The sequence below is a fragment of the Leptosomus discolor genome, chromosome 12 (genome assembly GCF_034619465.1).
Source record: "Leptosomus discolor isolate bLepDis1 chromosome 12, bLepDis1.hap2, whole genome shotgun sequence".
In the NCBI taxonomy this organism is placed as follows: domain Eukaryota; kingdom Metazoa; phylum Chordata; class Aves; order Leptosomiformes; family Leptosomidae; genus Leptosomus; species Leptosomus discolor.
The window spans coordinates 17,452,674-17,478,917 of NC_141402.1; the positions used below are offsets into that span (position 1 = coordinate 17,452,674).

General features: G+C 37.6%; 2 protein-coding genes across 2 annotated transcripts in view; one reads left to right on the forward strand and one right to left on the reverse strand.

Moving 5' to 3' along the window:
* The window catches only part of ANO3 (anoctamin 3), a 189,711-nt gene extending 163,881 nt beyond the window's left edge, over positions 1–25,830 (forward strand). Inside the window, exons 15-27 of the mRNA XM_086472191.1 lie at positions 11,305–11,387; positions 12,332–12,472; positions 12,842–13,006; positions 14,354–14,390; positions 16,442–16,553; positions 17,797–17,854; positions 19,225–19,322; positions 20,764–20,909; positions 21,017–21,169; positions 21,830–21,977; positions 23,819–23,899; positions 24,768–24,873; positions 25,648–25,830. Of these exons, the coding sequence (XP_086328317.1) occupies positions 11,305–11,387; positions 12,332–12,472; positions 12,842–13,006; positions 14,354–14,390; positions 16,442–16,553; positions 17,797–17,854; positions 19,225–19,322; positions 20,764–20,909; positions 21,017–21,169; positions 21,830–21,977; positions 23,819–23,899; positions 24,768–24,873; positions 25,648–25,830 (1,511 nt within the window). The remainder of the gene's footprint in view (positions 1–11,304; positions 11,388–12,331; positions 12,473–12,841; positions 13,007–14,353; positions 14,391–16,441; positions 16,554–17,796; positions 17,855–19,224; positions 19,323–20,763; positions 20,910–21,016; positions 21,170–21,829; positions 21,978–23,818; positions 23,900–24,767; positions 24,874–25,647) is intronic.
* On the reverse strand, positions 1,428–4,518 carry MUC15 (mucin 15, cell surface associated). The gene is made up of 3 exons (XM_086472138.1): positions 3,831–4,518; positions 2,437–2,592; positions 1,428–1,588 (listed from the first exon to the last, which is right to left on the reverse strand). Exons 1-3 carry the CDS (start codon positions 4,516–4,518, stop codon positions 1,428–1,430), a joined length of 1,005 nt encoding a protein of 334 aa, XP_086328264.1.
* Positions 25,831–26,244: the final 414 nt, after the last annotated feature.

A 26,244-nucleotide genomic window follows, 5' to 3' on the forward strand; every position in this document is an offset into this window, starting at 1 on the left:
CTGTTGAACCGGAGTTGCCAAGAACAGTCTTGCCTCTCTTAGAAGGTCAGTGTAATAGTGCCTTACACGACAGATGTAACGAGTCCAGCATGAAATGCCTGATGGAACTGGCTTTCAGTGAAGCTAATAATTTTGCTGCTGGAAAGTAGGAAAAACTGATATTAGAACAAGAGATAATTAATTTCACCAATGTAAATGTTTGTCTGTGTAAACCCTGGGAAAATAACACCAGTTCATGTGCATACAACTGTCTGAATTCAAGCCAGAGTTTTACAATTTTAAATAGAGTCAAATGGCACACAACAGCTTTATTTATGTAATATGTATGAATAAGGATTAGTGATCCTAACTGAAAATGAAGGATGAACAAATGTCACACATTATGGAGGCTGGCCTGGTACAAGCAAAAAAACAATATGCAAACAACAGCAAAACATCGAAGAGGTGCATAGACAGCGCAAGCACATGTACATACATGCAAAAATCATAGTTAGATTGTTAAAAATTAACACAATATAACTGAAGGGCAGACGTTGATTGCTTGCTTCAGTGATATTTCTCCATTGGCTCCTAATCTTGCTGTTGTAGCCTTGCAATTAGTTTCATAAATTCCTAAACTGCATTGTGCTTGATGTTATGGTTACCAGTGTAGACAATGCTGGTAGCTTCTTAGCATCTCTTCATCTCTGTCTTCGAGTTCTCCTTAGAGAGAGCTCTTTCCATTTTCAGCTGAGGCCAAGGTTCAAGTCTAAGGAGGAATTTTGCTTATATGATACTGTTTTACCATTATCAGGAAAGATGGCATAATATACGCTAAGGAAGACGAAAGCTGAACATGATATGTGTCATCATAGTCAAGGTTAAATGTGTTACTCAGTAGTTCCATTCTCCCCGGCAAACTTCAACCTCTGAGTAATCCAAGTAAATCTGATTCTTTTTATCAAATTCACTGGGGAAAGGTACAAATGTAGAGTGGGGAAAAAAATGCCCTGAGTCATTTATCGGATGAAATTGTACTTGGACAGAATAGTCTCACCTCAAGGCAGATAAATTTGGGATTTTTTTGTATCATTGCTAAAATACCATTGCAATCCTAGTCAAATTTTGCTCTGTTGAATGTCTGCATTCTTGACCAAAGTTACACGAGGCAGAATTTTACCTGGGTGCTATTTGTCTATATTATTTCTAATAAAGCACGTATAATAACCTTCCAGGAAAACCAGAGGTTGATAATTTGATTACAAAGTAGAAGAGTGATGCTCTGCTACTGGGCCCTCCCTGTTGCGTATGAGTGTATGTTGTGATTTTCCCTTTGCTTTCCAAAACACTGTTTGCACAGTTGTGGCTGTAAGATAACAGTTGCCAGGTCACTTGGGGAAAAATGAAAGCATGCAGATAACAGGTGAGAATACAATCTGGAGCAGACGTTACTGTGAAGGGTGGGATGGTGTCATGTCAGCCATGGGAATGCCGTCGGATGGGCACCCCGCGTTGACTTCCTCTGCCTTGTCTACCGTGCTGCCTTTGTCATCTGACGCACATCCAAAACCCGTATCGTATGGTCCAAGTGAGTTGTCTAAGTGGAGAACTGAAAGGATAATGTAATTATTTTTTATATATTGCTTGAAAGATTCTTATCCCCATACACTGGGTACCTCATGGTTTAGTTCAGCAGTCCCTCGCAGCTAAACCCAGTTAACCTATTTCTTATGTATGGGGGAGCAAAAAATAAAGGCCTCAATCCATGGTTGTCTGGAGATAAGGTGTCCTCCCAGTAATGCCCGTTCCACCCTACATGGGTGGTTGACTTTCAAAGCTAGTTCCTAACCTGACGTCCTGGCACCTCTCAGCTCTTGCATTTAAGCCAGAGAGGGCACATTGCCGGAGTTTTATTTTGATTTGATTTTTATATGAGAAAAAAGTTTGTTTAGCCTCTCAGTGTTTGTTTAAACATTTAAAAATAAAATCCAGGAACATGATATAAATGTTTGGAGACTGTGTTTATGCTTTAAAACAAGTTTATACATATTCATGGAGAAGACAAATGCAATCTTCTTTTTAAACCTCTTACAAATATTTTTGCTCCTAAAAAGAGATATGGCTTCATCCCTCATTCTGTAATTGAAGTTGGATTAATAAGAAGTCTCGCCCTTTTCAGTTAATCAAGGTTTGGGAGAGCTTTCAAGCAATAGTTTTGAACTTGCCTGTAAGTCTTTGAACAGGTTCACTGATACTAGATACGATATTTCCTCATATTTCAGAGGTTAAAAAATAATTTGTAAGGAGGAGACATGTAGTGAAGTACTGTCAGTTGAAAACTAGTTTGACTGGAGTCAGTTGTATAATTCCTAATAATTCAATAAGACCAGACTATTTAAGCAGCTTTGTGCAGAAATCAAAACTGTTCTTACACAAAACACTTCTACTGTTCCTTACCTGGGTCATTCCTTGTATCATCATAAAGCCGTCTGTGGGAAAATGATTCAGACCTTTTCTTGCCACATACAAAATATCCAATCAGACCAATTAATATAGATCCCAGAATGGCTCCTATAATGACACCAACTATTACTCCTCCTTTGTTGGTTTTGTTTAGGAGAGAAAGAAAGAAAGGAGAGACATTTGAATGAGAATAGTAAATCTGTAAGAGCAGAGACTTCACTCTCGCTTTACAGCAGTTAAGGGCTTTCTGGAGTGAGACTTTTCACCAAGCATCTGAACCAGTTTGCAGACTATGACTAAACCAACCTCTCTACAGAAACTTTCTGCCTTCATAAAAGAAAATAGACATCTCCAGCCTTGACTTTCAAGGGAATAACTAGGGTTTAAAAAAATAAGAAGGCTAAATTGAGTTTTCAGTCAAATGAAAAGGTTCCAGGTTTAATTACAGAATCAACCACTATCCTTTTATTTAAAGAAATAAGCAGTAATCACTCTTTGAATGCAATTATTTGTAAATATTTAAGCCAGCAGTTAAAATTGCAGCTTCTGAATTTCAACTGATTAAGTTTGAGTACCAGTTTCTAGTATGCAAGGTAAGAAACCCAGTAATGCTTTCTGCACCTGTTCGGTTGGCAGAGTAAGTGCATTCCTCCAAGATTTTCCTCAGACTTCATAAAACTTTTCTTCAAAGTATTCTGTTTTTCTTGGAACTGCGCTTGCTTTCCCACCCCCCTTCCTTTTCAGTCACGTTATCTAAAAATCGGGTACATGGTAATTATTAGAACTACAATGGGAAACATGAAAGTCTGATGCTCCTTCAGTTCTTAGTACACACTGTACTCTGCTGGATATGATGGATAAGCCTTTCAATCCTGTGTTAGAAGCTTGAAAGCTAATTAATGGCAAAAAAATTACTGTGTCTTCTAATTTTTCCTATTCTTTTCCTGATTCAGAGCAGCAGGATTAAAAAGTGCCATGACAGCTTTATGCTCCATTTCCCACGCATACTCAGGTTGATAATTAAATGCACAATGAGTAATTCCTTTCTAGGTATTTGTAAGAAGTCATCTTTAGTCACAAAAGTTTCTGAACTTAAATAAGCTGATGTGTTACATGTTTTAAATGTTATTTCTACACATACGCTTTGAAGGTCTGCTCCAGTGTGAACGGGCAGTACCTGTCGTTAGGTCTCCCCACTCTTGGAAGTGTTAAACAAACAACAGCAAATAAATTTTAAAAAATATTTTTTGTTTTGAGTTTTAGTTTTAGTCTGTACTAGGTTACCTGTTAATTCACATGTCTTATAAAGCCTCCTGCTCAATGAAAAAAAGGGTTTATTTCAGCATTATGATTTTATTAAATCAGTTGGACTTTAGTTAGATACTTACCTTCATTGCCGTCTTTTGAATTAGGTGATGCCATAGAAGGGTCGCTAAAATTACGATTCTGCTCTGTTGTCTGCTGAACGGGGTTGAAGTCCAATGTAGGGCTGTCCTGCTTAACCGTGGGTGACGTTGGAGTGATACTGGTGGGGAACCAAGTGGTGTGGTTGATCGAAGAGTTCTCACTGGGGAGTGCCTCAGCCAAAGGTGTACTGTAGGTGACTGTGGAGTTACTTGGTGTCGCTGTGGAAGTAGAGATAGCTGTAGCACTTTTGGTCACTCCAGAAAAGTCACCCATGGTTGTAAAAGTCACTAAAGACATTGGGATTTTGTTGAAGTTTGTGGCAGATTTGTTTATTCCATCTTTTGATACCGTAGTGACATTTGAAGATAAAGCGGTGCCATCAGTGGACCTTGGGGGTGTGCTGTTTGGCCAACTGCTCGTCTCTGTTCTTTTCGTTACGTTTTCTTTGGCTTTGGCAGTCGTTGCTGCAGTATGACTGATGGTAGAAGGATTTATGGCACTAGTCGTAGGCTGAACCAATCTCCGTGGTTGCACTGTAGACGGATTTTTAGATGTAACTGAGCTATTTCCATTATTTGTTGCATTTACATTTCTGCCCTCAGTGTTGCTTTTGTTCCATTGCAGCCTTACAAGCAGAAAAATGAAAATCATTCCACAGGAGGGTTGCATGGTGTTGACTTCAGTTTGTTTTGTTGTATACAGAACCTGCAAGAAATTCACTTTTGTCTCTTAATTTTATTTTGCAAAACAAAGCTACTCAGATAAGGCCCAAATAAGCTGGTAAAAAAAGTTAGTGTTATACTATAGAAGCCTCACTAGTCCACCACGTGTTGATGCTGAAAACTTTATGACTGTGAGTGTTAATGGCCTAAAGAATGACTAAACCAATACTGGTGATCAACAAAAGCTTTTTGCACAAGAAAATTCCATGGCTCTGTAAACAGGCCTCATACTGACAGAGGAATAATTCCCAACCCCTTTGCTATAGAGTGAGGTAATGAAACATATTTGGATGGCATGCTCAAGGCAATGTTTTCTGGGCAGGCAGCAACTTCAACAGTGTGCTAACCCAAACAGTGAGTGTCGTACGAATGCTGCCAGGAGCAAACTGAAAACTAAATCAGTCCAGGGATTGTGGGTGATGCTGAATTTGTGTGGAAACTTCTTTTCCTATAGGAAACTGGAAGCTGTATATTATGCATTAATTTTTCAAATGTTAAATTGAGAAGGGTGAGAAAAACCTCACCTTGAAGTCAGGTGTTTGTAGCAGGGGTGCTGTTTAGTGTATCCGTGGGGTTTGGAGGGGTGGGGTGTTTTTTTCTACGTAGGATGAAACAGGTTGAGATCATGCTGGTTTTAACTCCCACACATAACCTCTCATGTGATAACGTAATAAAAAGTATAAGAAGTTACATCTTCAGCATCATTAATTAATTAGGTGTCCATGTATGTGGGTACTTCACCATCTGAAAGGAGATACACACCTGGAAAAAGTAACTATTTCTTTCATATTCAGCCTCCCCTCCTCCTGTCTTACATTTTTTCCTATGGGTGTTTTGTTTGGGGTTTTTTGGGGAGGGAGGGGACGAAGGCTGGTTTTGTTCTTTAGTTTGGTTTTGTTTTTTTCATTTAACTGTGCATTTCCCCCAGGTTAGCTTCTTTGTATGTAACACCATCAGAGCAATGCGAAGTGCATATGCAGTAACAGTAGGTAGCTGTCGGCTATGGGTAATGTTATATCAACTGGTAGATGGTAATTAAATATCACATCAAGATATCTCATTTTGGCTTTATTCTTATTTCTTTTGTGATTAAAAGGTGGTACCGTTACTTGAAACATGTGTGTATTTATAAAATGCCATTTAATCCGCTTTTTAATGTACGTTCCATTTCTCCACACTGCTTGTTTCCCAAGTTGAGGTCAGTTTTGTGGTGGGAAGGACCAATGTTTGGAAAACATTTATAACTTCTTTAGCAAAAAATAGAAGAGAGAACTTCTGCTTGAGTATCAGTCAAACTCAGGATAACCACTTTGACCCCAAACAAGCAAGCAAAAGAAAACCCCTTTGGAGTTCAATTATTAGCTCCAAATATGTTTACAATTTGAATGGTAGGCCTTGAGATGAAATGCTGAGCAATCTGAATGTTAGATTTTGATTTGTTAGTACTAATAACTGCGAAACAGTGAAGAAAAAAACCTGTTGTATTTTACAAAGTTTTGAAACACATACTTTCATTTTAACAGTATTATTGTTTTAATTCAGTGGCATGGTCTTTCCTTGCTTGTATTAATAGTCATATTAGTGAACAAAGTGGGTTTGGTCATATTGCTCATTATCCCTTCACTATAACTAAACTACGTAGGGAAATTATGCTCAATTAACTGTAATTTTAATTTGCAGAGCTGTGTACAAAGTAGTCAATATCCTTGCTGAACAAATTCTTTGTCATTTTTTTTCTGTTTGGCTTGCTTGTGTAATCTTCTTTGTGGGGGACCTTAGAGAAGAAACCTTGTTTTGAAAGTTGTGTACTGTAGTTCTCAGGCTGTGATAAACTGATTCCTGGAAGTCCTTTTGTGTGTAATATTTAACTCTCCTTTTTCTGGTGCAACATTGATATTCGTAAAGTTTAGAAAAACACTGAAGTTCTTCAAAGATACTCGTTGCCTTTAGAGCTTAATGTACAAGTGCTGCTATTGTGAAACAGCAGTGCTGTAGATTAGCCGAACTTGCGGAAGAGCCAAAACCTCAAACTAGTTGGTCAAGGAAGTGTTTAAGAAACCTATGAACAGATTATTAATGAGAAAAAAAATGTCTTGCTTTTTAATTCACTGCTATCCATGTTACTTAGTACCAGCTCAGTGGAAAGCAGTGCGGTAGGCGTAGGCTGAAGTGAGTGGAAATGACATCAGTATGGGATTAGGCTGCAGTTCAGTTACCTAGATTAGCTCTATCTTTTTTAGCATTAAAAATTAGATTTTTACATGGGATGGTCACCACCATGTTTCTTCACTGGATTTTGCTCTCTGCATTTGTTTCTGTGCTGCTAGAGTCAAATTGCATCTGACATCTATGACAGCTGAGTAGGAAAAAAAAAAAAAAAAACCAGCTCCAAAAAAGGGAAGGCTAAAATGTCCCTTTTGCTGTATGGCTTTATGGACAGTTGTAGTGGCCCTTATTCGAGGACTTCACCAAGATGTGACTGCAGTTTGCCATAAAAATGGCCCTCCAGTGTGAACCTGAGTATCCAGTGATTGTGTCTGCACTGGAAAATGTGTAGCCCGGTTGCAAGAGATCTGTAGAGGTGCTGAGGACTTGACACCCACTCTTCACACATTTATGGGGGGTTTCACTCTGAACTTGCCACAATCTCTTCCCTTTAAGAGCTGGCCTGTGTTAGGCTACTCCTGAAGCATGTCGCTTAGCTTGCTGACAGGAGTGCCCAGTGGTGTAAGCCAAAGGGCAACAAGTGGAGATGCTCAGGAGACTTTAAAAGCGCACTCCTGATGTGGATTAAAATGCTAATGTGGGTACAGCCACGTTGAAGAGGCAGCGGTTCTATATCCTACAGACTTCTCTATCCTAACTGAAGTAAACTGAAAAAAGGCAACAAAAATCCTTGTCGTTCTGTTATTAATAAAGATAAAAGTTGCTTTACAGCGGGAAGCATTCAGTGTGAAGCTACTAATGTATATGCATGTGCAACTGCACACCTACGCTCGGGGTGAAGCCCTGGTCCCATTCGAATCAGCCTACCCTGGGTCCATGGACTTCACCGTGACGGTTGCATTGATATTGCGTCTGGTTTTGTGTGTTCCTTAAACTGCTCAGATTTGTGCTGAATATTTCTGCAACACAGAAAAAAAATGTCCTAATAAATACATACAGGGACATTTTCATATAAATGTATATCTAGTAGTATATTAAGTATTTAAAAATAGATTTTTGGCGTGATATAGTAATTGAAACGTGTATTTCCTGAACACAACCCAGCACCTGCCAGTGATAGGTGTAACATCTGCAAAACCTCTGCAACTGTCAAGAAAGTAGTCATTTCAGCTGCTTCTTTGGGGTAGATAATACAGTCTTCAGAACTATAAATTCGAAGGGTTTTCTTTCGCACGTCAATAAATTGAACATTGCACTGTTTCCCTCCTTTACAGTACTGATTAGAAATACTTTAATTTGTCATAAACAGTGACATGATGAGCAAATTATTAATGGTCTGGAGTAACGTCTTCGTATTTGCAAATCTTTCACACTTACTATGCTTTTTAAGCCTCATAAAGCAGATTATTTTTATCAGTGGTCCAAAAACAGATGGAACAAATATAAAGCAAGATATGATATAGAGAATTTATCTTCTAGAATTCAGGAAGAAATAATAGCAAATGATGGTTCCAGAAACATATTGAATTTTTGCTGCCATGGCTCTTTGCTCTAAAATTTGCATTCCTTTCCATGGATGAGATACTTCTGAATTTAATGAGCAATGAATATTAAACTTTCAAGCTTAAATGTATTTTAATTTTTGTACTGAGAAAATAACTTTTACGTTTTTAGTGAATTATGAATAGGAATATAAATATTAATTCTATAATTAATTTAATTTTTCCCTTCTGTTACTAGCTAGCAACCTGACAAGTGTAAGTGCACTGGCCAAGCTTCCTAAGTGTGTATTTCCTGTTCATTTTCGTTATAACTACCTCAGCAGAAGCAATATCAATGTAGCAAAACCTTTCCTTACAGAAATTTGGTATGAAGTAGCATACACAGAATACTTCCCTTCACCACCAACACCCCCCAGCACTTAAAATAGTTTCTGAACTGGCTCTGGGAGAAACTCTATACTTGCTTGATAAGGAGCATAAATACCCACTAAATAAAAGTATGAATTTGAGTGAAATACTGTCATTGTTTATGATTACTACTTCTCTGCTTTAATGTTTGAATCACAAAATGGAGGGGGTTTTCCAATTATTTTCTCAGACATGCACTCTAAGTAGAATTTGGCTACAACAGCACCGATTGCCTGCCTGAACACTGTATAAAAGAACACCATGATTATTCATCAGATCCACTAACGAGCATAAAAAAACCCCTCAGACTTACCTTTGAGCTCTACAAAATATGCAAGAACCTGTTCAAATACTGCTCTGGCCCCGAGTGCGATTAGTCTGGTGGAAGAGGGGAGCGCAGCTACAGTAAATGTGGCAGTGTGACAGCGGTCAGGAACGCGCCGTACAGGTGAGGTGAGGTGGGGCAGCCCTTCGCTGCACGCAGCAGCGCCTCTGGAACCAGCCTGACTGACCTGACTGCTGTCATGACCGAGTTCTGTCATTACAGGGTCCACAGAAATTGCAGTATTTATGGTAAAGTGGGTAGGCAGTGCTTATTGCTTAATCTTTGAAAGTCTTTGAACTGCTCTTTCAGAAAGGTGACTGTTTTCTGTAAACTATAGAAACCATTGTTCTGTGGACTATGCAACTATTCGTTTAACAGAAGATAGCTTCTTGTTATTGCAGTTCGCTATGGTATGTTTTGTGAGATGAAAACTGGAAAAGGCGTGTCTTCTACAAAATAAAGCAGCAAAATGAGTTCTGTTAAGAAAAACATCCTGCTAGAAATGGGTCTGATCCTGTTTCCAAATATGTTCACACTTGCAATATTTTAAGATAACAATCTAAATCCAAATTTCCTGAATTTATCAGGTGTCATTAGTTTTTACTTTGGAATACGTAACCAGCTAGACATCTGAACGATACAACTTTACTCCTCAGTTTAGGTTTTATACAAACAATAGCGGGTTAAAGTAAGAATAAGGAAGGCATATCGTATATAACTTAATTTGCTGATCTAGTCCACCTGTGATTTTTTTAATTCTTTATGTATATTTGTTCTAGGTTGGTACGTGGTAAAGAACGACTCAGAAATGTTTCAGTCTTGTGTGACTGAGTGGAATGCCACGTTGTTGTTTTCTGTTTCCACTTTGAATTTTTAAGGAACCAAGTGCAAATACTGTTTCATAACTTACCCTTGAGATACGTGTTGTGGGTATGGCATATACAGGAGGTGTTCATATGGGAGAAACTAGTGGTGTTTTCTTGAAAATACTGCATCGGACAAGTGAAAGGTGTTCTGTGCAATGGATCAGGTTCTGCCCTTTCCAATATTGCTCTTGGAGAAAAATAGTGTTTGCTTTGTGTATGGCGTGGGATATGTTGCTCCTGAGACCTTGCATGTCAGGAAGGGATTTCTCTGGCAAGGTGGCGTCTTCTGTAACATGTCTGAGTCTTGCACTGCATTGGTTGTGATAGCACTTCCAACGGCAGTGAGAAAAGGTTGCTTCACCCTCGGATTACTCAAGTGCAAACCCCACTGCTGCTTAAATAGAAGAGCTGTGTGCTGTTCCTGGTAGGAGCATCTGAAACTTAAATGAAATCTCTGGTGAAGACAAGATGCATGATTGGAAGAACAGAAGAACATACTGATTAGAAATAATACTCAGGGACAAGTCCCTTTCATTTAGCCTTCCATTATTTTGGGTAGTGGCATGGTGAACTTCTGCTGACTTCTAATCATTGTGCTTTAATGTACTATCTGGATAAATCATGTGTATATAAAATGATGATAGCTGTATATAATAGATATAAACCAAATAAGATGCTAAATGTAATAAGAAATACAGAAAAAGGTAGAAATGTTAAGGCCATCCTATTCAGTTTGAGTTAGAAATCGTCCTTCTGAGCAGCTGGCTTGCCAGAAGGAAGCAAATTTTCTCACTCCCTATTTGAAATAACTGTTTTCCAGGGAACAATTGGACAATCCCACGTTTTGGCACGAATCCCACCACAACAAGGTGTCTTACCCTCGGTGGCAAACTACAGTGTTTGCGAAACTTGGAGTTACTGTTTTTATAGGACCTACCAAAAACGCTAAGTACATGGAGAATCTGATTATGATCTCACACATAGATCAGATAAATATTTTGGTAGTGAAGCTACTGCAGTGTAAAGCTGCTATATCTGGAGAAGTGAGGTTGTCTTGATTCGAACTGAATAACATGAGATCATAATTTAGGTCTTTGTTAGTAGGTCCCATTGTGTGTGCATATCCTTGTTTCTTCGAGGAAAGATTTTAAACCGTATATGTTTTGAATAAAATTAGAAGCAAAATGAAGATCTAAAAGGGAAAGCAGTGTCTCCTATCGACAGGTACCTATCTCTGTACAGATGTAGCAGACAGGAAATAAAATGATTCTTAAACGTTGTAAAATAGTGCTCCAATTTTAACAGTGATTATCCTGAAGTTACTTACAGTTTTCAGATTCAATGGGGAGAACAGCCAGAAAGTGGCTAATGACCGTTATCATGGTATATGTTGCTGATTTGCTTGAGATCTGCATGGCCTTTTTCTTTCTTTTCCATAATTAAAATGCAGTTGATGATTTCCACAGCTACAGTCTTTCTAGAGTTTTGGAAAAGACGGAGAGCTGTATTAACCTATGACTGGGACCTCATAGACTGGGAAGATGAAGAGGTAAGACTGAACAGAAGTAAACCTGTAAACCTTGCTATCAGCATGATTAAGTGTAAATATCAATACACACTGTATGCTAGTAATCTGAATTTATCATTCAGATTATGTTTGTATTTATAGCGCTAGTTGCAGAGTAAACAAGTATACTTGAGACTATACGAGAATACTTTACCTTCTGCAACTAGCATTATAATTCCAAAATAATTCCACATTTTTAAAAGTATCCTTTGAAAAATCGAGTGGAAATACTGCCCATACAGAGCACAGGAGCTACTACTGCTGTCAGCACAGATGCCTTTCAGTTCTATGGTTTCTTGTACTGGAAATTCCTAATCCTGCCTAAAAACAGGGCCAAGACAAGCAAAGGCACAGAAACTAGATTTTTATGTCCTTCTGAGAGGTGTAACTTACCCTTTAACATTCTACTATCAGCATCAGCAGTAATAAAATTATTTTATTACTTCATAAATCACTAGTGAACATAGCTGCAATTTAACTATATCGGTGATTTAGCTGCAGACTAAGTCAATATTGACTTTAACATTACTTGTTTTATAGCTTTCCATAGCTGCGTGGGTACAGGCTGGTGGCTTTTAATAAATGGTTTCATATCACAAAAAGCACCATCATAACTGGCATTAATTTATAGTTTTCTTACCATTTTCTGCAGAGAAACTAGTGTTTAAGTCATTAGTATGACCCATGATCCTCTCAATACCCTCACATAGTGGGGAAGGCTCTTACGGTTTCTGTTCTTCATTGGTCTCTGGCGCTGTTTCCCAGGATTTTCGAAAGAGCAAGTTATTTGGATATTTGAGTCAGAGCATTATAAAAAAGAACTTGTATCAATATACATTTCCTACTTTATAGCACATGTATGTCTGATTTTTAATACTTCAGTGAAATTAGTAGGACATCAAATGGAATCTACCCTGTCTTTCCAGGAAGAATTGCGCCCCCAGTTTGAAGCTAAATATTCCCAAGTGGAAAGAGTAAATCCCATCACAGGAAAACCTGAACCTTTTCAGCCTTTCCCTGATAAGCTTAGTCGACTGATGGTGTCTGTCTCAGGAATATTCTTCATGGTAATAATGGTTTAATAATATTGGAATTATTGTGGCCTTTAATCTTATTCGGTTGTAAATAGTAACGCAAGTAGTGAGTGCATAGGTTAAAATTAGTGGATTTACATAATATAGGCAAAACTTACTGTCTCTGTCTTACTGCTTGATTATGGATCTCTTTCTTTCACAAGATGTAATATAGTGATATTGTAAAAGAACAGTAAAGAAATATTTTAACTCATCAATCTAGCATTTTCATTCTCTCAAAGTCTGCTCACCAAAACAAATGCCAGTTTTTAAAAGACTTGTCAATTTATTAATTCAGTGGAAATTATTTCAGATATGGTTTATCTTGTTCTAATATCTCTATTCATAAATACTTACTTGTAGATTTCGCTGGTCCTCACTGCGGTGTTTGCAGTTGTGGTGTACCGTCTGGTAGCCATGGAACAGTTTGCTTCTTTCAAGTGGTATTTCATCAAGAAATATTGGCAGTTTGCAACGTCTGGCACTGGAGTCTGTATCAATTTTATGATCATCATGTCACTCAATGTCGTAAGTTTTCTGTTCTTTTAAAGGAGGGTTAATTTAAAAGAGTAATTTTTACAAAGTTACTGAGTTTACTGTATATCAGGCATATACATGTTCCTGCTTATTCATATAGCACTGCCTGAAGCTAGGGGTTGTCAGGGTTTTTTTTCTCTTCTAATACTATGTTTGTCAATGTTTTTCTCTAATGCCTACTTAATTTGTCACTACACATCTTTGCTTATGTTACCAAGTCACGGTGGTACAGACTACTGCTTTCTACAATTGCAATTTTGGTTTTTTACGTTACCTATTGCAATACGTTTCTTTAAATGGAACTACGTTATTTTCTTGGCTGATAATTTTCTTTTTTTTTCTTAATTGATAACTTTGAATTCTTCCTTTTCTTATTTAAAATATAGCTGTCATATCAGTGTTAACACAGTCCTAGAATCACTGTGATACATGATTTCAGTTCAAGCTTTTCCTGTCATGTAACAGCATGGGTTCAATCATTTGCTGTAGTAGCACGATGTATATTGATATAAACTCTGTGCCTTCAACTGCAATATAATTTGTCATTTTTCTATTACCATGCAAGCACAAACAGGTAAAAAGGAATGATAGCTTAGCAAACAATGGCTTTTAATTCTCTTAAGGAGATGTACACTTGCTGCAATAAGAAAGCATTCTCCAAAACAGACTGTCATGTATTTATTTCTCTTATATAGATGATAATTCTAAGTTGTAAAAAGTACATTCAAGTGAACAAGCACACCAAAGCTATTGAAAATAACTTGCTATTAATAGTAAATACTCAAGGAAATATTTTTCAGAGTTGGTAACTACTTTGGGATAAGCGTCATTTAAAAAGAAGACTGGAGATAGTCAATATACAGATAAGGAAGTATTCAGTAGGAGGCTGATACCCTCACCAGTATGCATTTTCACACAAAGGAAAGTTGTTTTCTGTTAAGGCTTTTCCTTAATCTTAGACCACAGAAGTTTGTTCCTGAAGTGAGAGGGTAAGCGTCTAACTGTTCCTTAAGAGAACTGTTGATGTCTGAACATCGTCATGTCTTTTCTTGATCTATTGAGTCTTGATTTATCTTTATTGTATATTTAATATATATACTTCCGTACATAGGTTTACATGGATAAAGAGAGCAGGACTAAAGTAGTTCAGTGAAGTCTTTACAGGAAACTGTACATCCACATGTCGCTACGACATCGCCCTCCCTTCTCTGTGCAGATACCTTGATGCCGCAGGGCAGCAAAACACCTTTGCTTTTGATGCTTGTTTTCATTCTGCATTGGACATCACAAAGAGACCTGATGTGCTCTACTTTATACCATCTCTTATTTCTGTTGCAGGTATATGAAAAGGTTGCCTATCTCCTGACAGACTTAGGTATGTAGGTCTTTACTAGTGGTACGGTTCTTGCTAGCTGTGGCATCTCATTTTATCTTTCCATAAAATAGGGTTTTGAAAGCTTCATCTATGTATAGTACAATTCTGTCATTTCCCTAAGCAAGTGAGAAGTATCAGAGAAAGAAATTGTTTGATTATTTCACTAAGGAAATAATAGAAAATAAATTAATTTATTCTTATACTTCTACTTTTTCTATGCTTTATAGTATAAATTGAAAAAAAACTGTCATAATGGAACAAAAGGCAAAACATACTCTTTCTTAGAATGCTAAACCAGATTTTTTCCATTTTTCCCAAATGTTTTGTAACTTTTTTTGCAATTTTTAAATTTAAACGTTCATATAGAAAAATGGGTTAAGATGAAATTACATTGTCCAAAATAAAAATGTTAAGTCATTAATTTTAAAGTACCTCTAGTTCAGTCACATAAAAAATTTATACTGAAGCCTCCAGTCGACATTGTCATAGAGGTAAAGCTTTCTAGCTTATAGAAAACAAGAAAGCAAAGACGGCATTTAAGATCTGCTACTCTGTGAATATGTTGCCTTTTAGTGTTTCTTCTTACATGCTCTCTTTCAGCCCATGTCAAAATATGCGGTTGATCTTGTCGTAGTTTAAAAGCAGGCTCACTGCTTAAATTTAACAGCTCCCTCTTCTGGTTAAAGGGTTGAAGAGGGTGCATTAAACCAGATACTCAAAACTTGTGTTTCAGGTAACAGGCAGTCGAACAGCTTAGAAAGATTCAGAATTTATAGTCAACTTATTCAAATGAGTAAAATATTTTAAAATATTTTTTCAGATCACACTGATTTGTATTCCTACTTAACTTTTTAAATTTATTATATTGTCACAGACCAGGGAATGGGAAGGAAAATAATGATTCATTTAAGTACATAAGCTGATTTTTCCCAAAATATATGAAAGAATTAAAAAAAAAAAGGGGGGGGGGGGGGGGGAGGTTCTTCTTGAATTGAACATTGAACATGATGACAAATCAGGTGTTTGAGCTAGGTAGCTCACTGTACTTCCTAAAGTGTTTTAGGTCAAAGAGAAGGAGGACATCTTAACTTCTGGGAACAAGTGTCCATATGTAATGCTAGTATCCTGCACATTTGTATCCTAATTTAGTCATCATTAGTCCAAAGTAATTAAGTAGTACAAATTTTAAATGAAAAATCCAGGCAGTTTAGACTTCAAACTCATGTATGTGCTTTAAAAGTTTCATCAACGTACTATATTCCACGTTTGATATATCCATCAAAGAAATCTGAAATTTTTACCAAAAAAAATTAATTTTAATCATTACCACTGAGTTCCAATTCAGACATAAGTAATGTTTTACGAACCGTAAGGAAAAACATCCAAGGCAGTGCAGTCCCACATGGAATACTTGGAGCCCTACTACACATTTCTTTCAAGAAGACCCCACAAAAACCAAAGAAGGACCCCCATCCTTTCCTCCTTCAGCTGTAAAGTGTTTAACACTTCACAAGCACAATGATAAGGAAGTCTTGAGGATGAAGTGGTGGTCTTACAGGAGTAATTAGAAAGCAAGATGCTTGGGTGAGAAACCAGCTGGCTGTTGGTTGTCTCTCTTCCCTCTGCTTTCCTTGGCAGCCCTGCTGATGCTGAGTGCTTTTGCTTCTTGTTTGGGGTTTTTTTGTTGTGTGTTTTGGTTTTTTCTTTTAATTAAGATGCCTGTAGCCTTAAAATTAAAGATTCACACTGAATTCTGAACTTTTTCATGGAAATGGAACAGCTGTCTTCCCATAGAGTTGTCACCTGTTCTGTACTGAGGGGTTTGTATCTGCTGTTTCCACATAGAACCAACATTGTCTGAGCTGGGGCAATGGTTTGGTTACCTGCGGACTGAGCACTTTGAGGGGAAAAAAAATAATAATTGCAACCTGATGGGGCACCATGACTTAAAACCATCGCTTCTTTTCTTAGTGTTCATTGATCTGTGAGCAAAGGTAGGCACGACTCTATTTCATTTTTGCTTGTATAATGTATATCTTGTCTTTTGACAGAGCACCCTAGAACAGAATCTGAATGGGAAAACAGCTTTGCCTTGAAAATGTTCCTCTTCCAGTTTGTCAACTTGAACAGCTCCATCTTTTACATTGCCTTTTTTCTTGGCAGGTGAGTTATTTTTGCTAACTGCACTCGGAAGAAAGCTTGTACAGAACTCGTAATCCTTGCTAATTGTATAGATTCGAAGAAAATGCAATTTGAACTGGAAGATTTAGATGCAAGTCAATTTCTGAAGAAAATTAATAACACAAAATTGAATGTTTCTATCTATATGTGAGGGTTGGACCCTTGAAATCTTTACTCATGAAACTAACAGTAAAAAGTCTACTTTTTAAGTGTGTCTCTGTACATGACTTTCCTACTAAATGAGAATTCGGAACCTTTAGAAATATAGTCAATTCCTAAATTTGGGTCTGTATTTAGCCCTGTGCTAATAGGCTTTATTAATTTTTTTCTTGTTTATTCCCCTTTGGTTGCATTTCCCAGGAACCATTTCTATGAATAGTAAATATTGTCTGGCTATTTTCTAGCAAGTCTTATACAAGAGTAGGAGGCAGAAATTCTGGCTTCAATTTCTGTTTGTATCTTTAGCTCAGACTATGAGATACTGGTCAGGTCTAACCTTGCTTCAACTTCACTTCCATTATGATCAGACTTACCATTCCCACAGAACCTACAGAGTATTTCAGAGAACCATCAGTAAAGTTTTATCATACAATTTTAGTTCAAGATTTTTTGAGAAAAAAGAAAACAAACATCTAGAAAAGGCTGTTGGTTACATCCAGTGGTGCATTTGCCATACAGTTTCTAAACTTTGTATCTTCTTATCTCCTGTGTCTAGCAGGACCAGGCATGGGGTTTTTTTCTCTCTGATTTATAACTTTCACTGAGGTCATTAAGTATTTTGATTGAATTTGTTATGCAAGAATCTGTTAGATCTGTAAAAAACATTTCGTTATGATGGGTTAGGAAGTTATTTTATGCTTGTATGTCTGAGGGTGCAATCCAGTGCACACTTAACGTGGGCAAGCGGATCGCTGTGCTGCGGTAAATTCCTATGTATTGCAATGGCTTATCTTCTTAGAAGTAGATTAGAGAGTCTGAATGTCTAACATCTAAAACCTCTGAAGCTAGGATTTTTGTTCTGGACATAATAAAAGCTTAGGATCCTTGCAAAATGATTGTCCTTGTTTGCATTCTGAAACTTCCATATCCTGCAGATAACAGATTTAAGCCTGTGAGGTTCAATCTGTTTATATTTCATGAGTTTGCTCAATGGATGTTGTGAAATAACTACTGATACAGGGTGTTCTTGGAATGTCCACTGAGAAATGGAAATCTTATTTTCCAGATTTGCAGGCCGCCCAGGAAAGTACAACAAGCTTTTTAACAGATGGAGACTGGAAGAGGTAAGCAATCCACTTTTGTGTTCCTGTGAGATTTCCGTGCTTAAAAAGGAAATGACTGAAGGACAAGAATTATGTCCAGTTTGAAAGATTTATTATTCCATCTAAGAGCAGTAAAAACTAAACTTTTATTTATAGCAAAGGATAGGAAACAGGAGATGTGTTTTTCCTTCTGCATTCTCCATATGCTGAGTGACTTTGCCCGAGACACGCAGTTCTTTCTGCCTCTCTGTAGGAAAAGCAAACGATGATAGTCCCTTACCTGACAGGCACTACTAAGTCCTATGTGATTGGAATCTCCTGGGCACGTGGAATTTTTGGATGGAGGACATAAATATAATGCCTTCAGCTTTTTTATCAGCTTCTTAAGTTTCTGCCAGCACAGGAAAGACATGGATCTGTTGGGGTGGGTCCAGAGGAGGGCCACAAAAATGATCAGAGGGATGGAACACCTCTACGATGAAGACAGGCTAAGAGAGTTGGGGTTGTTCAGCCTGCAGAAGAGAGGGCTCTAGGGAGACCTCATAGTGGCCTTCCAGTACTTAAAAGGGCCTTATAAGAAAGGTGGGACAAAGTTTTTAGCAGGGCCTGTTGTGGCAGGACAAAGGGTAATGATTTTAAACTAAAAGAGGGCAGATTTAGACTAGATATAAAGAAGAAATTTTGTATGATGAGAGTGGTGAAACACTGGAACACGTTGCGTAGAGAGGTGGCAGATGCCCCATCCCTGGAAATATTCAAGATCAGGTTGGATGGGGCTCTGAGCAACCTGATCTAGTTGAAGATGGCCTTGCTCACTGCAGGGGGATTGGACTAGATGATTTTTGGAGGTCCCTTCCAATCAAAACTATTCTATGATTTAAAAGAAGAAAAATAGTATTTTCAAAATTTAGCTTGAAACTGTGTTAAATACTGTAACTTCGTAGTCCATGGTCTAAAAAAGTTTCTATAATTACTAAACATTTTATTATGGCAATTTATATAGTTAAGATACCGGTACCAGAGACTGAGCTACTAAGCCTCTGTTCAGACTTAGGATATTACAAATGAAATATAGCTCCATTCTTTTGAAATGAATATATATGTATTGGCCTAAGTGAAATGGACTATATAATTTATCAGGTATCTAGAACACCTACCCTTAGCTTAGGTAATGCGATCTAGTTCTCCAAGAAATAGTTATGTCTAAAGGTTGTTCAGCTAAAGTCTGTCTTAGTATTTCTGTTATTAATATTTCTTTTAATATTTCTGTAGCTGGACATTAGTGTTTTTCACCAAACATATCTGAGTATTTTTCATTCACCCTCTGAACAAATAAGAAATTAAAGGAATTATCTGGTTTTAGCTATTGATCTTTTTCCATTTTATTTCAGTGTCATCCTAGTGGCTGCTTGATAGATCTGTGTTTGCAAATGGGAGTCATTATGGTTTTAAAACAAATGTGGAACAACTTCATGGAACTAGGCTATCCGTAAGTTCAGATGTTAAAATTTGTTTTACAAATACTGATTACATATTAGTGCGATTCAGTGACAGGGAAAAATATTTTCATGTTAGGAAAACGTTTTCACTTTTTGCATCTCACAGACTATAACTTTATTCCCAAGGGAAGCAGTAACTGCCGCTGTAAGATAAAGCATCTGGGGTTATGTTAACCATCTAAATTGATTATTGTGACTTTATTTTCCATAATACAAACAGAACTGTTCAGCTACTGAAGAGAGTAATGGGCTAAAAGTCTTACAGTTCTCTTGAAACTGAAAGAATATGTTTTCAGTAAAAGAACGCTCATCAAATATTAGTTTAATCAAAGTCTCAACCTTGAAAAAATGTCAGAAAGGGTTATGCTCACAATGTGCAGTCATTCTGCAAATGAGGGGCAGTGTACTGTAATGTTGCAAGACATGGATTTCTGAAAAGAAGAAACCTACTTGAAGTATCAGGCTTCCTGTCTTCTCGGCCCAACAGCCTCTTAACTCTGTCTGGAATTTATGGTGGAACATGTTTATATTCCTTTATGGAAAACAGTATTTTGTTTTGGCAAAACCATTGTTTGCAGCTGTGGCAACTCAAGTTGCTCGTTCAGTAACAAGGGAGATCAAGAGCTGAACACTAATTAGCTTGAGAAAAAATAGCAGCCTGTTATAAAAATACTTACAAGAAAATTATTTCCCATCTTCAGTCTCTTTTCAGTAATAGCTAGAAGCAAACAACAGTCTTTAACTGCCACCTCTGTCAGTGCTGGATATATTTTTTGTTTGTATAACACAGGATTTGTGAGACTATTACCTACTTAGTATGTATAACTGCTTTGTGAAAAGACCTCTGCACAGCTTTATAAAAAACAGACTTAAATATTTGCAGCTTCGGCAGCACCTTTTCAGACACTTTCTCTGCTTCAAGAAAAAAATGCTCTGTAGAGCATCTAGATCTTTAGGTTTGTTCAAAAATAGTAGGCGTATTCTACTATTCAATATACTCTAGTATCATAGAGTTCTTCCTTAGTTCCACTTGGTTTGTCTTTTACAGGATTAAAAATAAAGCATTACTTACTTTTTTAATGCTCTCACTATGCATGATTTTTTTTCCTGTTCTTTTTTAATTTAGGCATGCAGGTAAATCCTAAAAAAAAAAAAGTCTAGGCAAGCAAATTCCATATTCTGAAAAGCTTATTTGTATACTGCCTAACATGCTATGTTACAGACATAATTAAAATCTTAATCCAGAATTTTGAGAACTTTCGGAAGTTCTTTGAATTGTATCTTCTATGATATTGTGAATATTTCCAGAAAATACCTAAGTAAATATTCAGGTGCTATTCAAAATAGGCCCACTGACTTCAAAACAATACCAGCAAATATTGTAAATTACTGCATAAGTACAGTCAATCATGCTCTGTCTATCTGATAAAGTTTATTACAGAATTGGTGGTCACGACGTAAAATGAAGAGAGGAGGGCAATTAATGGAGCACAAAATTTCTCTACCTCAGTGGGAGAAAGATTGGAATCTTCAGCCTATGAATCTCCATGGTTTAATGGACGAATATTTAGAGATGGGTGAGTAAATTTAGGGAGGTGTCAGTTTTCTTAAAGAACTGGACCTATGTTGCACATTAGAAGATCTTTTGTGTTCCCAGTTTCTAACCATAGAAATGCCTGTCTAGTTTTACAGTTTGGCTTTACCACCATCTTCGTTGCTGCCTTCCCACTGGCACCTCTCCTGGCTTTGCTTAACAATATCATAGAAATAAGGTTAGATGCGTACAAGTTCGTTACTCAGTGGCGAAGACCTATGCCTGCAAGAGCAACAGATATAGGTGAGAGAACCTAATGACTGTCACTGTCAGGTACCATCTCTTTGCGTTTCGTTCTTTAACGCGTATTTCATGTGTCAAGAGTGAAATTGATAGTGTAACCTGCAGATCTCAATGACAACTCTCCTGGTCAGCAGCAAAACGATACTCGGCTGCTTAGCTAAGAGGACGCCTCAAATTTGCTTTCAGTTTCCAATAAGGAATCATAATAGTTGGAATTTTGAAAACAGGCTAAATAGTATTTTAGGCTTCCGATTTGTGGAACTCTAGGTCTAAAATGCAATCCAAAATCAATTTAATTTAGAAAACAAATATAAGGACTGAATTCACTTTTGGTTTAAAACTGAATTAAATAAAAATCTCTCCAGAATCTTTGTTTGGCCTCTTTATAACTGAAGATTATGGTTATACCTTTGTTGCTCAGCTGTTTCTTCTCAGCAGGGTGTGCCGTGCTGTAAGACTTTATTCAAGTGGAGCCAGTGGTGGCAGGGATGTGGGAACATGGCTTAATCTTGACTAGCTTTTCTGTCTGAATAATTCCTTCTCAATAAGAAAGGAGAACTGTATGACTAATAATGACTTCAATATCACTAGCATGACTTTATATGACTTAGTATGACTGTAAAAAACTAACTATTTTGTTGTCATTTCTTTTGTTTCTAGGTATCTGGTACGGGATTCTGGAAGGAATTGGAGTCCTGGCTGTCATCACCAATGCCTTTGTTATTGCCATTACTTCTGATTACATTCCACGTTTTGTCTATGCATACAAATACGGTCCCTGTACAGATCAAGGGTACAGACAAGAAAAGTAAGATATTCTTTATATATACATGTATGTTTCAGTGGAAGCACACTTTTGCTGCTGTCTTTCTGAGTTAATGTACTTAACACCCACCAGTGACATTTTACCTTTTACATCTCTGCAAACCTTCGCAGATGCTAAGTGCAAGTAACTCAGGCATTCCAGAGGGTTTGCAAACTAACTCCACAGTTACGAAGTGGAAAATCATGTCTTACCTTCTGAAGGCAAACAGCAAAGTTTAGTATACACCATAGCAGTTTTCAGGCTTTCTCTAGTTACAGTTTTCTTCTTTTCTGCCGTAGTTCTGGACGGTCTTCTCCCACTACCCTCCCACATACGTAGCTGTGCTCCCAAACCCTGTTTTATCCTGAGCCTCGTTCACCCTCAAACTTCCCTGCCTGTTTCTCTTCAGAAACACTTATTGCCAAGCTCCAGCAAGATTGGCCTTGACACTATTTAGCTTAACTCCGTATATAGTGTATCTTGGCTTCAGGGAAGGTATCTTGCCTACCTTTACACCACCAGGCCTGTTTCCTGCGCTTCTCTCCAGACACTTACCAATGACTGAACTGTGGGACCACCGTGCTCTGTCTGCATTTCCCACTGTCTGTCGTGACCTTTTACATGATCTAAACAGATCAGCGAACTCATGGGCATCCTCTCTTTCATTTGGAGACCACTGCGCTACAGGTGGTTTTGGGCAGTGGTTTTGGAGGGGGTTTTTTTGTTTTTATTTTTAATATGGGAAAGGAAAATCGAGAAAAGGAAATACCACTTCGCTAATAAAATAGCACATCTGTTTCACAAGCAGAACTTACCTTCTTTATTGTGCAGGAGGAAAGGTAAGAGTGGAAGCATCAAGGCTTGCCCAGCAAGCCAGTACTGCTGCATTCACAGACTGTGCCTCAGCTCAAACCACAGGGGTCTGTCCTTCCTCCCCTCAGTGCCCCATCTCTGATGATTCGAAATAGAGATTTACTCTACCTGTGCTGTCACAGGAAGTGAGAACTTAAGGGCAAAACAAATGAGGCAGGATAGAATGAAAAGAGGCAATAGCAGGAAAACCTTAGTGCTTAATGTGCACTACCCATTGAAGAGACCTCTGCGATTATATTTCTTCTTTCGCCAGTTGTGATTTGAGGTGTCGCAGCAAACTTGAAGGTTCAAGAGGTATAATAGGATCCCTGATGCATCTGTCTTTAAATGTTCTTTGCCTTTCAGAAGGCCTGTTTTTAGATTACAAGACAGATTTCCAAGAAGATGGGATGTCTTACATGTCCATGGTTTTCCAGGAACACTCCTACAGTCATAATTCAATGTATTTATATGATTTCTGTCATTGATACTAATAAAATGTTGCCTTTAAGATGGCTGTTTGGTAGATATGCACTGTTCGTATTACTGTTGGTGAAAATTCTTCTTTGATTCAATTCGTAAAACCTGTCATTTTTTGGTGTATGCTGCCTCATTGGTGGCAGATTCCGCAAGGACGTTTAGTTACTCTCCTCTGCCTCTCTGGCCATCTTTCTAAGTTCAGTAATTTTAGGAGACAGTGAAGAACACTGTAGCAACAATTTTTGATTTATATCTGCTGCTACATAAGAAGCAAAACCATCGAAAGTGCTGAAAATAGATTTTTGAACAGTGTTGTCTCTGAAATATATGTTATTTGTTTCTTTCCAATAAAACTTTGCTTCTCTGCTTAAAATTTTAGAATTGCTTGTGTCCTTACAAGCAAATAAAATAGTATGTTCACAATATGTGACAGTAGAATATATTACCTACAGGATCTATGCTGTATAACCGCTTTATGAAGAAAGTCCTGACCCTGTGTCTTTTCCTTTCAGATGTTTAAAAGGATACGTCAACAGCAGTTTATCAGTATTTGATTTGAGTGAACTTGGGATGGGATACTCAGGATACTGCCGGTATGTTCCGATGCTCTCCTTTCTTGTAATACAGGCATAGACAGTAATAGACACATTAACTTGAAAGTCAGTGCTGGCAGAATAGTTTCTTTTTTGCCTGTAAAAGCATTGAGTTCAAGTTTATTCAATGTGCAAGTCTCAGGTGCTAAGACTGCGTGGTAGGATGCAGTACTAACACTGGAAACCTGTCTTCTGAGTTTTTCCAGGGCTCTTTCAAGCTGTATCTTTAGCACCTCTATGAATTATTTCATTTTGAAGTTGCCCCAGCTGCCAAGAAGGGTAAAAATCCTCATTTCAGTTTTGTTAAGCATTCTGAGGTCTATTAATTAAAATACACAATTAAAATTTTTGTTGTGGCTCTAACCCAGGTCAAGATCCCAAACAGTTATGCGAGATGTATACAAGAAGTTCAGCATAAAAATTAAATACGACATTGCATGAGTGCAGTCCTTCTGGTTTCAGATTTTTACAGTGAATGTTAGTTTGAATTGACTAAAAAATTAGAGAATCGTGTTAACATTTATGCAAAACTTTGCCTGGAGAATCTCAAATGCTTATAAGCAAAGACAAGAACCAATTTAGAGTCAGCAGACTTGAACTTAACACTCCAAGGTATCAGCTTTAGAGCAACAAAAGAAATCGTTTACTCTGGATTTTTGGAAGCAAAAAGTGCCATCTTATAAGCAGCCCTATTTAAATGCCTGTATTGTGGACTGTTCTTCTCCTTTTCTGTTTAATTCCCCTTGAAGTATGCTTTCATTTCAGTTTCTTTCCTTTTAGCCAGATCTGGGATAAACTTAGAGAGCTCTTCACCAGGTTCAGGTTTTTGAGCACAGGCTAACTTACTGGGTTTTTCTTTGCTTTACAGGTATAGAGATTACAGAGCCCCACCATGGAGTTCAACTCCCTATGAATTCACTTTGCAGTTCTGGCATGTCCTGGCAGCGCGGCTGGCCTTCATCATAGTATTTGAGGTTAGTCACGGAAAGGAACAATTCCTTTCTACCTCTTTAAAGTCTGAGTTTTTACAGTAGTCCCATAAGTAAATTGTCGGTATCATCAACTGCTTGTTCATTACGGTCAAGAGAGAGAGAAAAAAAAAAATTACCCTCCCCAAACTGTTGTCAATCAGCTGCTTTAAACTGAACTGACAGAACATGCACAGATTTTGGAGTCCCTCCAAAATCGCGTTTCCTTAACAGTCATCATCTACATCGTGTTGGTTCCCAAGCAAATCCTTCATGTTTTATTGGAAAAGAAGAAATGCAACTAATGCGTACATCAAGCACAGTTATTACAAGTTAAAATCTGTGTCAGGAAAATGGTATGTGATTCTAGCCTAATGTAAAAGTAGAAATGTGTGTACTACCTTTGAAGAACGTATTACATGCTGTTCAGGACTCTGGTTATTTACTTCGATTCCAAGCTCTTAACAAAGACTGCTTGTAGGTAGTGTTTGCTGTTGTTATTCAGACTAGCATATCCTGCAGTCACATCTTCATTTAGTCCCTAGCTATACCCTTAGGTTTACTTTTCAGAAGACTTCAGCATTTAAACATTTCTGATAGACCACCCAGTTACTCCCATATGTGTGTGTGTGTATACATTGAAAAACCAAAGGAGTTGCTTTTCAGTCATGAACTGAATCTCAGTTCCAGTTTTGCCACAAACTTTTAGGCCCTAAAATGTGGTCCCAGAAATGAGTATTTACGCATCTTTGAAGCAATTATTTTTGTTCTTCTTTTCAGCACCTTGTTTTTGGAATAAAGTCTTTCATTGCCTACCTGATTCCAGACATGCCCAAAGACTTGTGTGACAGAATGCGGAGAGAGAAATATTTAGTCCAGGAAATGATGTATGAGGCTGAACTGGAGCATTTGCAGAGAGAAAGAAAAAAGAACGGGAAACAGTATCACCATGAATGGCCTTAGTCACTACCATGCTGCAACAAAAACACTGGAAACTGAAGAGTGCAGTTACGAAATGAAGTCAGAGTCCGGCATCAGTGTGGGAGATTTGCGGTGTATATATGTTCTTGCTGGGCAGTACAGTTGCAGGCTTTGGTGGGGACTGGAAAGTAGATGTTTCCAATGAAGAAAGTGAAAAGCCTTTCCTGTAACTGGCCTGTGGTGAGCACCAAGGAGAATTGGCACTCAGGAATGTGCAGTCAGATTAAAAATTTGGACACTGGTTTAAAAAAAGGCAATGAATTTTCATGCTGTTCATGAAGATACTAACAGTGTAATGAAAGTAAAAAATTACCTATGAACTTATACAGTAAGGGCATGACTAAAGCCGACTTACATGCTATCCACTACTTCTACAGCTTCTGATTGCTCAGCTCC

What these genes read in the sequence shown, in the direction of transcription:
- MUC15 (XM_086472138.1), bottom strand. Translation starts at nt 4,518, where the DNA reads ATGCAACCCTCCTGTGGAATGATTTTCATTTTTCTGCTTGTAAGGCTG. An exon ending in TTCAAAAGACGGCAATGAAG is followed by an intron (nt 2,593 to 3,830) that starts GTAAGTATCTAA and finishes TTTCTCTCCTAA; the next exon opens with ACAAAACCAACAAAGGAGGA. An exon ending in TGATACAAGGAATGACCCAG is followed by an intron (nt 1,589 to 2,436) that starts GTAAGGAACAGT and finishes TTATCCTTTCAG; the next exon opens with TTCTCCACTTAGACAACTCA.